General features: G+C 36.8%; 1 protein-coding gene across 1 annotated transcript; it reads left to right on the top strand.

Moving 5' to 3' along the window:
- Positions 1–11,580: 11,580 nt before the first annotated feature.
- On the top strand, positions 11,581–13,019 carry LOC115232344 (histone H4-like). The gene has a single exon (XM_029802181.1). It carries the CDS (start codon positions 11,630–11,632, stop codon positions 11,939–11,941), a length of 312 nt encoding a protein of 103 aa, XP_029658041.1. The 5' UTR covers positions 11,581–11,629; the 3' UTR covers positions 11,942–13,019.
- The last annotated feature ends 2,400 nt before the right edge of the window (positions 13,020–15,419 follow it).

Raw genomic sequence — 15,419 nt, 5'->3', positions numbered from 1 at the left:
CACACCAACCATTATATTTTCGCTATTTAAATATTGTGAAATAATGTTTTAGCAGATAAATGTACTATTTTAGGAGATGAATTTATTATTTTGCTTTTCATTCAGAATGTATAAACTAATTACACATACACGCACACATATACTCACACACATACACACGCACACATATAATATAATTAATTGCATATAAATATATAATACTTTCATAGTTTATGTTTTTTAAAATTCGCCATGCTACTGAATCATGCAAGACAAATCGGCGTCTGAGAAAAACATGACTCGAATAAACTGAGCAAATTTTAAACTGCAGAACAAAGAGTTGCTGGTGCATATGACTATGGTGATACATACATACATACATACATACATACATACATACATACATACATACATACATACATACATACATATATATATATATATAACCTTCCGCCTTTCACCATGTGTAACTCGTAAACATCAGTCGTTTTTTTTTTTTCTCTATCCCTGTTGCCCGCTTTGGGATCTTTCTTTCCTCTCTCTTCCTTCTTTATGTTTCCGACGAAGAGCTCCGCTCGAAACGTCATACCCTCCTGCTTCCATTTCCTGAGCGCCTATTAATAATAATACTGTAATTGTTCCATTGTTGTTGTTTTTTTGTTTTTCCGTTTGGATTAAAATTATATATATATATGTATATATATACACATATATATATATAATGTATATATACATATATATATACATATATGTATATACATACAAACATACATACATATACAATATACATATATATATGTTTATACATACATACATACATACATACATACATACATACATACATACATACATATATATATAAATCTGTATGATATATACATATACAATATATGTATACATCTATACTTGCATACGTAAATACATATCTAATATATAAATACATACATTCACACACACATACGTGTGTGTATATATATATATATATATATATATATATATATATATGTGCAATTTTGTGTGTATGTTCATGAATATGTTTTGTATGCATATATTTGTGTATAGTAGATAAATCTACACGAAAGTAAACTGAATCATTATTTCAAATCGTGTAATCGAGGTATTTAATCAATGAAAGTTCACAAAGACTCAACAATTGTCGGGGCTATGACTTTATGTTAACTATATAAACAAGAAAAATGAACCTGAAATATGGACTATATGCTGCAAATTATATCACGGGATATCTAGATATCACAGAGAAATCCAATATTAATTAAAGTGAGATATAATAGTGCATTAGTGTACTGACTGCAAGAACCGCACATGTTCCGCAGTATATGCCGTATCATGTACAGTATATACAAAAGTAATACACCCCAGACACGCCAAACAGTAATTTGTAACTAAAATACTTTTAGATATTGTTGCATGCATGCCGCAGTGTGTATAGTATTAGGCATGGTGGAAGTCTCTCGTATTCCGAGAAAGAGTGCAATTTCTTGCTGAACCACTTGGTTCCGATGAGGCTCAAATATCTACTGAGTTACACGGTATAAATGTTGATAACTGCCTTGAAGCTGCTTCATTCGCCGGAGATCAACACGAGCTTTTTATATCCCATATCAACAATTTCAATAAGCGGGATTTGAAGAAAATTACAAAGGAGACAGTTATCACAAGTACTAAAATATTGTTCATCATAGGGCTGTTCGATCAGGGCTGTTCTTGGGGTATAGCAACATATACGATGGGGTGCTGAAGAGTTTCTGGCCTTAAGGGTGTCGTGAAAGGCCAGGCTGGAGGCCCAACTTTCTGAGTTCTTTTTAAGGACTTAGAAAACTTGAAGGACCGCTGCAGTAGATGTGTGAACCTAAGAGGGCAATATGTTGAATAAGATCATAATTATTGATCCTATAGAATTTTCTTTTACTCAAATCAAAGAACTTTTTAGCCCGCCCCCTCGTAAATCGATTATATGTGCAAAACTACTATATCAAAAGGCTCTAAGGTACTTATTTGGGAGAAACACGTGTACGAGGGGGTACTGAAAAGTTCCTGGCTTTAAGGTTATTGCAAAAGGCTTGGCTGGAGTCACAGCCTTCCGAGTTCTTTTACAGGGTTAAGAAAAACTGAAGGACTGCTGCAATAAGTGCGTGAATATGAGAGGAGAATATGATGAATAAAATCCTCCTGTATTTTCTTTTACCCAATACCAAGAACTTCTCAGCACCCAATCATATTGAGATAGTTGCTATACGTCTGATATGGAAAAAATTTAGAAATGGTGGTAGTGCTCGTGACCATAGCATGCACTTGCAAATTTATAAGTTGAATAAGTTTGAAGTTCAGCTTGGATTTCTGCGCAAAGTCAACAATATACAGAATATAGTGAATGCATATAAACATTACAGTAAATCCGGCCTCCATCTTCAGAGTGGAGAGACTAGTATCTTTATGCGAATTACATCTCCAGTATTATTACGTAATCTCGAGGCCCCAGAAACAGCTGTCGGACATGTAATACCATACCTTCTCCCCTTACTTTTTTGTGTTTTTGTACTCTGTGTAAGCCTGCTCCATTAATATATAAATATCTATATATTTATACACGAATGTTCATTGTCTGAATATTCTCAGTCTTCGTCTCTATTTCCATATGTGTGTGTATATATATATATATATATGTATATATGTATATATATATATATATATATATATATATATATATATATATATTATATATATATATATATATATATACATGCATACATTCAGACGTGCGCATATGTATAAATATAATATGCATATACATATATATACACACGTCATTACACATGTACATACACGCGCGCGCGCGCACAACACACACATACATGATATAATATATAAATACACACATATACACACATATGCACATATGTAAGTGCCTGTATGTGTGTGTGACTATTTGGGGAGAAATTTAGGCGAAAAATACCTTGCAATGACTAATTTTGATGTATCCTGTGGAGTACGTATTTGTTTTATTACCGAGAGTTTATGTATGTGTGTGTGTGTGTGTGTGGTGTGTGTGTGTGTGTGTGTTTATGTGTATGTGCGTGTTTGTATTTAGATAGATAGATATTGGGTGAGAGGGATGGAGACAGATAAATAGAGAGTGATATATTGTCAAGGGTTAAACGTGCTAAATTTGCCCTTTTAAACTTTATTCTGGTGCAAAGGAGAAAATAAGAGAGAAACACGATTTTTTGTTTTCAAAATAAATTTTAAAAGCTGGTGATGACATAGGGGGAGGGTGTTTAAACGCGGTTGTTGGGTGAGTGAGAGGGGATAACTAGAAATGATAGCAAACTATAGGAATTTATGTTATTTTAGTGTATATCTGTACGTTTCTACATCTGTGTTATGCTTGATTACACATTTGGCGCCTGTTAGTTCTCCTCTCTCTCCCTCCTTCCCTCCCTTCTCTATCTCTCTCTCTCAAACTCACCAACTCTCCATCTCCTGGCCATCTTCAGCTGCGGCCAAGCACTTACGGAACCAGATGGAAATAAGAACAGGGGTGGAGGAGTGTAGAAAGGCGGGACTTGGTGGGAGTGTCAGAAAGAGAAACAGAGAAATAGAGATATACTGAAGGAGGGGTAAAAACGGATAAACAGAGAGAGAGAGAAAGAGAGGAAACTTCGATAAGAGAAATGAGAGATGTGTTTCAAGTTAGATAAGAAATATCTTGTAAGGAACACTGTTTATTAGGTGTGTGTGCGTCAAAGTATGCATAGTTCCGTTCTTCTTCTTATAATTCTTCGTTTACTTCATTTTCTTCGTTTTCTTCTCCTTGTAATTTTAAGACATGCGAATACGCCATACTAAGTATTTAGAGTTACAGCATAAAGTTGGTACGTTTTTTTGGATGCTGAAGTTCATTGTTCCTTTCAACTTCACTTTCTAGCTAACAAGGGCACAGACATTGTGATGTCATTAAGAAGGTCGCTTCGCACTCGTGTAGTTCCACGTTCGATCCCAGTGTGATGCAATCATGAGTAAGTGTTTTCTACCATATCGGCTAAACTCAAACATTTGTGAGTGAGATTGAGTTGAACGGAAACCAAGTAGAGGACTATTAGTTGGACTCTGCCTGCTCTTGAGGGGTAAACTTAATCCAAGCCCGTTTTAACACCTCCACCAAATAATGGGATACTTTTTGCAGAGTCCACTGGAGCAGGTTTCCAGTTCCTTCCTCTCTTCCTTTCCTGTATTGGAGTTCCAGAAATTAAGTCATGAAAATCGACAACCTTCATTACGGAGTTATTGAGTGAACCATTATTTACGAGCCGACGTCTGAGCTGCTAGATGTTGGAGCTAAACTAAATGATAAGTTGTATTTACTACCTAAGTACAAGGCTTAGGTTGACTTCAGACTCTGGTAGTAGACACCAAACACGCTCCATAGGGGAACTGAACCCAGAAGCATATGTTTAACTACTCGTTCTGTAATTTACTTCAATGTTCTTAGAAAATATATTTCTAATATTCTTTTCTTAAAGTTTCTCTGAGTTTTCAGCGATAGATATTGTTTTAGTTCATCACCGTTATACAAATTACTTAAACGGACAATATAAATAACAAATTAATCGTTGGACAGAAATTATGAAACTGGGGAGCTATAAAAAGGAAAAACAAAATTTTATTGTTAGAATTAAGGAATGTAAGAACATTTTGCTATTCCGGAGATCCTCCTCGAAATAACATTGTGTACAATTTATAATAAAAACATAATAACAAATATAGACAAATAAAGAAAAGAAAATCTAGTTTAGCACCATCTTTATCAACAACAGCAAGCAATAGAGAGAGAGAGAAAAAATGACTTGTCAATGCTATTGTTTATCAGCGGGAATAGATATAACTCACTTCAGAAAATGATTTATGTAGACAGAGAGAACTTCTTAAGAATTCGGATACATAAAAATAACATTTTTACAGGATGCCATTATGTGAAGTGCGTTTGAGCTACAATTGTATTTTATGACTCAGTCAGCATTTTAGGAATTCCAAGTGAAAGTAAACTAATAGAAATCTTTATTCCGTCCTCTACGACAGTGAAGAATTTCGCACTATTAAGATACTAAGCAAACAACTGGAAAATGCTCAACATAGTAGAGAATAAAAAAGGATTTAAGAGAAGGAGCGGGGAGAGGTAGGGTAGGGGAGATCAATCCACTTCTCTGGTAGCTCGGTCTTCTGATGAAAGATTTCAAACAATGCTCTTGTGGGCGGTGATAGTTGTTTGGTAACACCTCTAAGTTATATGTAAATATTATCTTAATGCAACGAGTGATGTGGAGTGATTATATATCTGTATAAATCTAATATACATCTTTTGTTATATGATACTGCCTTTTGTGAAAATCCTCTTCTACGAATATTAAGTTTTCATAAAATATGGGAATAAAAAGTAATACATGCATATCTATGTGTGTGTGTGTGTGTGTGTTCTTTTACTCGTTTCTGTTATTGGACTGCGGCCATGTTGTTGCATCGCCATATAGATTTAATCGAAGAAATCGGCCCAGTAATTATATGAAGCTCATTACTTATTCGATCGGTTTCTTTTACCAAACCGCTAAGTTAAGATGACATTAACAATTCACCATCGCTTGTTAACCTGTGGTGGAGGACGAACTGTTGTTGATAAAGATGGGGCTAAACTAGATTTTCTTTTCTTTATTTGTCTATATTTGTTATTATGTTTTTATTATAAAATATTCGAATACACACACACACACATCTCAGAAAATGATTTATGAAAGCGGCATTTCGTCCGTGTTTACGCTCCGAGTTCAAATTCCGCTGAGGCCGACTTTGCCTTTCATCCTTTCCAGGTAGATAAAACAAGTGCCAGTTGAACACAGGGGTCGATGTATATTTCTTTACTACCCACAAAGGGCTAAACATAGAGGGAAGAAACAAGGACAGACAAAGGGATTAAGTCGATTACATCGACCCCAGTGCGTAACTGGTACTTAATTTATCGACCTCGAAAGGATGAAAGGCAAAGTCGACCTCGGCGGAATTTGAACCCAGAACGTAACGGCAGACGAAATACGGCTACGCATTTCGCCCGGCCTGCTAACGATTCTGCCAGCTCACCGCCCTCTGGGGTCGATGTAATCGATTAGTCACCTTCCCCAAAACTGCAGGCCTTGTGATAAAATTTGAAATCAGTATGATAATTCTATCGACTTAGTAGTAAGTGGTACATATATAACAAATACATACAAAAACACGCATGAAAGCATTATTTTTCATATAGATTAGGGCGGTGAGTCGGCAGAATCGTCACGGTACCGGACAAAATGTTTAGAGGCATTTCTTCCAGTGAAGCAGACTTCGTCTTTCATCCTTTTGGGGTCGATAAGATAAATACCAGTCGAGAACAGGCTGTCGATGTCATTGATTTGTTCCATCCCACTTCAAGCATTTGCTGGTCTCGTGCCAAAACTTGAAGCCACTATTTTCCCATAGATTGAAACCAGCCAAAGAGGGAACCTTAGCATGGCTACTCGACCTGCTAGAAATAACAGCTAAAATCTGTCTCAAACTATGAAGTTAGATGCCACTTTCTTACAAAAGATCGCACTGACAAGTGAAATCTAGGTTTGCTTTCACATAGGAAAATGTACGAAACGATAATGAAACAAAAATAAAATAAAAATCAAATATGCTTAAAACTAAATAAAACAACACAACAATTACAGTAGCATTACTACTAACACAACTACCATTGCTACCACTACCATCACCATCGCCACCACGACTGAAAACGACAACAACAGCTCAGAAAATGTATGCAAAGTTCCTGCAAATACTTGACATTTCATTGTGCTGTCACGTCAAAACGCAAACGTTCACCTGTTCAGCAAATCACATTTTCACTCGAAGTGACACACGGTATAAAGTGTTGTTTCAACAAGGAATTCAAGTTCTCCTCAAACGAGAGTCTAACATGCCTTGTGAGTCGTTGAAATTTGATTTGGCCGTATGCAAACCTCAAGATAGTATGTTTTCTGCATTAAATATTCTAATGCTAATTAACTACATTTCGCATTAACTAGGGTGTAAGACTAACTGAGCTCTATTTAAAATCTTTATAATCTCTAAGTCACGTAGTACCTGACAAATACAAGTATCAATGTTGCCCTGTTGAGATCTAATAAGATTGAAACATATCGCAATTCAATCTTAGATTAAATTGGGTTTCGGTGTTGTCTTCTTTCTCTTTCTTCCCAACAATTTATCAATGAAGCTTATAATTTTTTTCCTTATGTATGTAAACTTGTTTTTTCGCTTGTTTTATTATATTATTCCGCCAAGGCCGACTTTGTCTTTCACCCTTTCGGAGTCAATGAAATAAGTACGAGTCGAGCACTGAGGTTGATGTAACCGACTAGCCTCCTCCCATAAACTTTTATGCCTTGTGTCTGTAATACAGAAAATTATTACTTATGTTTGTACTGAATCCGTTCGGATCACATCGTTATTCCGTAAGGTACCGTAGCATCAAGGGACGATGACATCAATCATTTTCAAGATTTAGGCTAATGGTCTGTCCGTTCCTTTCTACGGTAGACACAATTCATGTTCAACTGAGGAGACATGAGTAACGTGGAATAACATTCCGTTCATTACCTACTCGGTGACTGGAAGATTTTAAAAGTAGCTCCTGTTTAAAATGAAATAATTTTGTAACTAGTCCTCAATAGGTATTAATATTTAAGAAGGCGGCGAGCTGGCAGAAACGTTAGCACGCCGGGCGAAATGTGTAGCTGTATTTCGCCTGCCGCTACGTTCTGAGTTCAAATTCCGACGAGGTCGACTTTGCCTGTCATCCTTTCGGGGTCGATAAATTAAGTACCAGTTACACACTGGGGTCGATGTAATCGACTTAATCCGTTTGTCTGTCCTTGTTTTTCCTCTCTGTGTTTAGCCCCTTGTGAGTAGTAAAAAAATTGGTATTAATATTTATTAAATTATGCGGTGAGCTGGCAGAATCGTTAGCACGCCGGGCAAAATGCTTAGCTGCATTTCGTCCGTCTTTACGTTCTGAGTTCAAAGTCCACTGAGGTCGACTTTGCTTTTCCTCTTCTCGGAATCAATAAAATAGTACCAGTTGAGCACTGGGATCAATGTAATCGTCTATCCCGATATTGTTGGCTTAGAGTCAAAATTTAAAACCAATATCTAATAAATTTAAGCGGTTACATTATAAAGCACATGTAGTCTTTTACTGCTCAACAGGTTTCAGGCTTCATGTTTTTTTACATAAAAAATATTGATTATAGGTACTAGGACAGGACGAAACATTTTGGTGGCAAATGGTATAATTCGATTCCGAAGAATCCAGTACAATCCTGGTACTTGTTTTGTCGAATTTGGATGAATGAAAAATAAATTCTGCTCTCTAGCAGTGTTGAACTCTAAACATTATATAACTTAAACAGTCTGTGACTGATCTCTACGTGTAACTCTGTCACACCTTCATTTCACATTTGCAAAAAGTAGTAATAAAAGCAAATAGTGATGCTAGATTGTGGTAAGGTTTCAATTCTGGTCGAAGGCGTTTCGGTGAACATAAGCTGCAAATATCCACAAAAAAGGTATCGAGCCAAAAACGATTGCTTCTGTTGGTCTCTGCCTGCTGGAACTATCATAGAAAGCTTTCTCAAGTCACACCTGACAGTCATGAAAAACGGAATGACGCATTAGACTATGTAGTCTTAGCTATACTGAGGCGCAATGGCCCAGTGGTTAGGGCAGCGGACTCGCGATCGTAGGATCGCGGTTTCGATTCCCAGACCGGGCGTTGTGAGTGTTTATTGAGCGAAAACACCTAAAGCTCCACGAGGCTCCGGCAGGGGATGGTGGTGATCCCTGCTGTACTCTTTCACCACAACTTTCTCTCACTCTTACTTCCTGTTTCTGTTGTACCTGTATTTCAAAGGGCCGGCCTTGTCACTCTCTGTATCACGCTGAATATCCCCGAGAACTACGTTAAGGGTACACGTGTCTGTGGAGTGCTCAGCCACTTACACGTTAATTTCACGAGCAGGCTGTTCCGTTGATTCGGATCAACCGGAACCCTCGTCGTCGTAACCGACGGAGTGCTTCCATCAGCTATACTAAATACGAGTTCGAGTGATTAAGTGTCTACTCAATGAAAGTTGACCTGGAGTTATACAACAAATACGAAAGAAAGAGATAGGCTTTACAACTTGTCAGGCTCTTATCTTCTTTAACCCAATAATGTGTAGTGTTCCCCAAACCGATCACAAAGAATAGAGACAGGACCAAAAAAGAGCGTTTCTATTTTATCTGTCTCTTTACTATTTTACTTGTTTTAGTCATTTGACTGTGGCCATGCTGGAGCACCGCCTTTAGTCGAGCAAATCAACCCCGGGACTTATTCTTTGTAAGCCTAGTACTTATTCTATCGGTCCCTTTTGTCGAACCGCTAAGCTACGGGGACGTAAACACACCAGCATCGGTTGTCAAGCGATGTTGGGGGAACAAACATATACACACACGTACATATATATATATATATATACATATATACGACGGGCTTCTTTCAGTTTCCGTCTACCAAATCTACTCACAAGGCTTTGGTCTGCCCGAGGCTATAGTAGAAGACACTTGCCCAAGGTGTCACGCAGTGGGAATGAACCCGGAACTATGTGGTTATAACAGAAAAAAATTTATCTAGTCACACATTATTGACCTACAAACGAAGGGCACGTTAGACAATATACTCCTAGATACACCGAATGAAATGGAATTTTACGTGGAATTAAACAATAATAACGATCACTAGATATGAACCTCACAACTTCTTAGTCTCTAATTTCCTTAATGTATAGTGTTTTTCAAAGCGGACAGTAAATAATGATTTCAAATTCTTGCCACAAGGGCATCTTGGGGTAGGGGGTAAGCCGATTAAATTGAGCGCAGTGCGTAACTGGCACTTATATAATCGACCCCAAAAGGATGAAAGGCAAAATCGGCCTCGGCGGAATTTGAACTCAGAATGTAGCGGCAAACGAAATACCGCAAAGCGTTTCGCCCAGCGTGCTAACGATTCTGCCGGTTCGTCGCCTTGAGCAGTTAATAAATAATCTTTATTTATTCTAATAAATATTCTAAGCACAAGGCCCGAAATTTTGGGGGAGAGGGCAGGTCGATTAGATCGACCCCAGTACCAAACTTGTACATAATTTATCGGCCCCGAAAGGATGAAAGGCAAAGTTGACCTCGGATCTTTTCCCTTTGAACGGCAGATTGAGAAATTAATCTTTTGTAACTAAACAATTTCAAACTTCGGACACTGGTAGAATGTGTCATATAAAACATCTTTTACTCTTAGCGTTTTTGAGAAAAGTTGCTATTTACGATGTTATTTCATGTTAAAGTTGTCGTATTTCGTTAATTTCAACCAATCAATGACGTGTGTTCAGCTGAATAAAATTACTGTCGTTGTTTGTCAACAATAACTTCCGGCGGTGTATATTTCGTTTGTCACTGTTATTTACGATATATTTCATCTCAGTTACGTTTGTATGAATAAATGAGTGTATCTGAAGCATGTTTACTTCATGGCACTACCATAATCGTTCGTGCATTTCTACTGCTTTTATTTTTTATTTTTTCCTGTGTTTCAGCTACTACTTTCGGAAAGACTTTTTTGCCCCTACTCCCCCTTCTTCATTTTTTACATTTTTTGACTGTTACTAATTAATAGAATAGAAACTATTCATTGGTTGTAATTAATTGCCGAAGAAAAATTAAACTATACATTAGAATGTGGAAAGGTGGCGAGCTGGCAGAATCGTTAGCACACCGGGCGAAATGCATAGCCGTATTTCGCCCGGCGTTCTGAGTTCAAATTCCGCCGAGATCGACTTTGCCTTTCATCCTTTCGGGGTCGATAAATTAAGTTACGCACTGGGGTCGATGTAATCGACTTAATCCCTTTGTCTGTCCTTGTTTGTCCCCACTGTGTTTAGCCCCTTGTGGGTAGTAAAGACCGGGTGATGTGTGTGTTTATAAGCGAAACACATAAGTTTTACGTGGCTCCGGCAGAAGGTAATGGCAAACTCCTGCCGACTCTTTCTCTCACTCTTTCCCCCTGCATCTTGCATCTCACCTGCGACAGACCGGCATCCTGTCCAGGTGGGAAACCTATACACCAATGAAACTGTCTCTTATGAGCCAGGCATGGCTCGAGAAGGAACAAACAATATACATTAGAATGAAGCATGTGTTCCTTTTCACTGATATTAGAATTTGAACTCATCTTTTCAATGTTTGTAATTTAGAGATCAGAATATCAAAATAATGATACACTGTTCTGCCTTGCTGAAGGAAATGGGATCGGCGTTTTTTTTTATTTATTTAATATATATATATATATATATATATATTTTTTTTATGTATTTGCTGAAGTTGAAACAAACGTTTTGATTGGACGATTTGATTTCATCAACTAAACAAGTCATATAAATATCAGTTCTTTAGGTATCATAGAAAAATAATTTTTGGTAGCAACTACTGTGTCACGGCATCTTAACGCTATCTATTCTTGCACTACCCAATAAATATGTCTGGTCGCGGTAAAGGTGGAAAAGGTCTTGGAAAAGGAGGTGCCAAGCGTCACCGAAAAGTTCTACGTGACAATATTCAAGGAATTACCAAACCAGCTATCAGACGTCTCGCCCGCAGAGGAGGAGTGAAGAGAATCTCTGGTTTAATCTATGAAGAAACTCGTGGTGTCCTGAAAGTATTTTTGGAGAACATTATCCGGGATGCTGTCACTTACACAGAGCACGCCAGAAGGAAAACGGTCACGGCCATGGATATTGTTTACTCACTGAAAAGACAAGGGCGTACCTTATATGGTTTTGGTGGTTGACAGAATTGGCACTTGCCGAACGACTTTCAAGAATTTCTTCAATGAAAGTTATTTTTCTTTTAATATTTAAACGTGGCTTGCAAGATTTATAGCCAGTACATTTATCGAAGATATAATTATACTCTTTAAAATTATGGTGGCTGTCTAGACTAGAACGTTTGTCGGCTGCCTATTTTACAAAGCTTTTTATTCATTTCTCTATATCACGTTAACCCACAACTTTTGCTTGAAGATTAATATTTCTGCAACTGTCCTGGTACAGAATTTCTACAGTCTGACTAGTCTGTGATGAACTTTTATAAAGCTCATCGAGAGCCGATTAACTAATTTGGACTGAACAAATTTTGTATTTTCCTCTCATTTTGCCTCCTTTTTAAAATCCTGTTCCTAAGCTCTTTTAGAGAAAGCTGACATTTCTCTCTCGTGAAAACTTAGTAACTCGGATACAGTGAAATGGAAACTCGGTTAATTGCATCTCGTATTACTTAAAAATTCGATCTAATATCTTGGATTTATTTTTTTGGTTGGTGGGGGAGAGAGTAATCTCCGAAAGGAATTGCATAAGATTTGATTAAACTTTTTTTAACTAAAAAGGAAAATATAAATCTAATTGTAATTCGGTAGTAAATAGCTGCATTACATTTACCCAGAATAACCTTATCAAAAAGCAATTTTGTATTCCGATTACGGGACCTAACGTAAAGAAGCTTGTGAAAACTGTGTAGTGTACTTTATAGTACTTAGTTAAATTTAGGTAAACCTTTTGTTAGCCTGCAATTTCTCTCGGTGATATCACTTAGTGAATGCATTTTTGCTGAAATCTGAAAATGTGTCTTGCTTTCCTACGTCATTTCTTAAAATCTGCAAATACTGAACTCTCGGAAAGAACTAAGGTTTTCACCATTTTTTTGTTTCCTCTACAGTATATTTAACACTCGTCTTGCCTAAGCACTTGCACATAAGTTTGCTTATGTGTTAACTATAACGTGGCTCAGTGCAAACTACGTAGAAAAACATGGTCGAAACATCATTGGAATATTTTAGTGTGTGTGTATGTACACTATTCTTTATTTTCTTTTCAAGTAACAGCTGAATGGTTTCTATGAACAAGTGAACACCCCTGCGATGGAGCTATTTTTTTTTCTTACATATTTATAGCCCATCCCCATCTCCGCTCCACATTCTACCTATCAAATTTAGCGATAGACCAAAGTGAAGATATGTTGAGAATAAAATGAAGCTGAAGACAAATCGGAGGCGGGTACTTCCTCTCAGATATTTATTTTATGGTTAAGAAATATGTTATCTCAAGTGGGTCGTGTTTGTAGTTTTATGGCATCGTGTTATGCGAAAAAACTACATTCCACGAACAGATTTTTCGTCTTGCCAAGTAACAATAGTCAGCAGGTCATCAAGATTAGCAGTTATAAGCAAAGAATTTTTATATGAAAAATTAGCTGGGTTTAGTGATTTATTGCTCTTTTATCACCAACACTTTCTTTTTACTTTTCATATTTAATTGCTACCGAGTCGCAAATAGCCGTTTGAAGTGGTTTCAGCATTTTACGAAGACTTTACTTATACTGTTCATGTACGCATGCACACATACATTTATATATAAATAAAAATTTTCTTTCATAAATTCAAGACGTACATTGTACTTTCAATAAGGGAATTTTATTGAAATAAAATATTTTTCAAATGTCATTTTTCTTTTCACTCTGCTTGAGGTACTCAAACGTGTTTTCATAAAAATCTAAACATTTTAAGAGTAACGTAACATCTATTCGACTGTTTTAATTAAAAAAAAAATTTTTTTATTGATCCTCCGACCGAGAATTGTTGAAGTTAGTACATTCATACATTTTCAGATCCTAATTGAAATGAATTGGGAGTGTGGAGGGTTCTGAGACAAGCTTAGATAAGTCGTAACAAGTCAGTAATTATTTCAATTAAACTTGCAGGTTTTAAGACTAATCACTCGTCTTAATGAAAGGGACGATTTCAAATCTTAGCAAATAGTTCGTTTGAAAGTTTTCCTTTGAATTTTTGTCATTTACAACGATACCCTGAATCTTAACCTAATTGTTTTACCTTGAGATTAACTTTTGAATGCTTCTTTATTGTCCACAAGGGGACAATTCAAGGATATGTGGAGACATAGAACAAAGTTAAAAAAAAAACACATGTTACAAGATGAGTGATAATGGAATGAAGTTCCTCAGCCCCCCACCTCTGAGTCGCTTCACCTTTTAGTCACATTTTATACTTCGAACTTGTACTCCTCCAACAACTGTACGTACGTCAATTACCAAAAATGTTCAAGTCCACTTCCCAAATTTTGTAGATTTGTTTTTCCCCTTGTGTTCTTCGTTCAATAAGAGATCGCAATGCCATCCTTGAATATCATCATATTTGTTTCAACTGCTCTGATATCTTTCCGTGTTTTAATCTCTTCGCATAGTTTTCTGTTTGAATTCTCGTACTTTTAGTGCATAATTTTTTGTCCAGAGGTGGGGAAATTTGAGAGCTTGTCTGTATGCAATTTTTTGTATGTCAGAGGTGGGTGGGTAGGTTCAGCGTCTGTAGGGGGAGGGTGGGCTTCTGTATCTGTTTTGCTTGGCTTTTTCCTTCTTTTCTTTCCGGCTGCTTCCCTTTCGCCATCTGATTCGCTCCCCTTTTCTTGTTTCTGCTGGTGGTATTACTTCCATTCTTTTGAATGAGATGACCTGTGATTGTATGTATTCCAGCTCTGGCATTCCCGTATTTTCATACATATCTTTAGATTATCTATTGTATCTTTTCAAAAGGGTAAAGGATCTATGAGTTCCTGGCAAATCGATCGCCCAAGTTTTTATTAATATTTTTTTTTTTTTACACCTATCACCTATCACACCTATACACCTATGTGAAATTCTATGTAACGCCATGTATAAAACATGCAATGATTAGATAGAAATGAATACTCAAATACTAAACAATTGGCGGGGAAAAATACATATTAATGACATAACCTTCATGTGGACGTTAGACTTATGAGGAGTTGTAACCAACATTTTCCTCAGGTTCCCCGAAGCTTACTTAATATTGAACTAGAACAAAGCGTATTTATAAACTAAGAATCAGTATAAAAGATTCATGTATTTTACGTTTTTTTTTCTATTGATCTGTATTTTGGACGGCTGTCTTTCCCACGAACAGAGCCAGTGTTTATGGAAAGAAAGCGACGTTTAAAGGCCGGTGCTGATATACTTAATGTAGGGAACCTGGAAATTTTGATTAAAAACACAGGGTTGTCTCCCTCACAATTTAAAAAAAATTATTAGTTCCATAAGTGCTTGAAACTGTTCATGTACTTCGCAGATCTCACAACGGACACTGGTGAGATTTGATACCGTTGGCGCTCTGGTTAAATTGTTGCGATCAAACTCTGAATAAAGACATCAGGAATTGAACTCCAGCAGGCCGACTTCCGAGG

Source organism: Octopus sinensis, linkage group LG2 (assembly GCF_006345805.1).
Source record: "Octopus sinensis linkage group LG2, ASM634580v1, whole genome shotgun sequence".
Classification (NCBI taxonomy): Eukaryota; Metazoa; Mollusca; class Cephalopoda; order Octopoda; family Octopodidae; genus Octopus; species Octopus sinensis.
The sequence above is the reverse complement of the archived record's forward strand: the minus strand, read 5'-3'. Positions and strand labels throughout refer to the sequence as shown.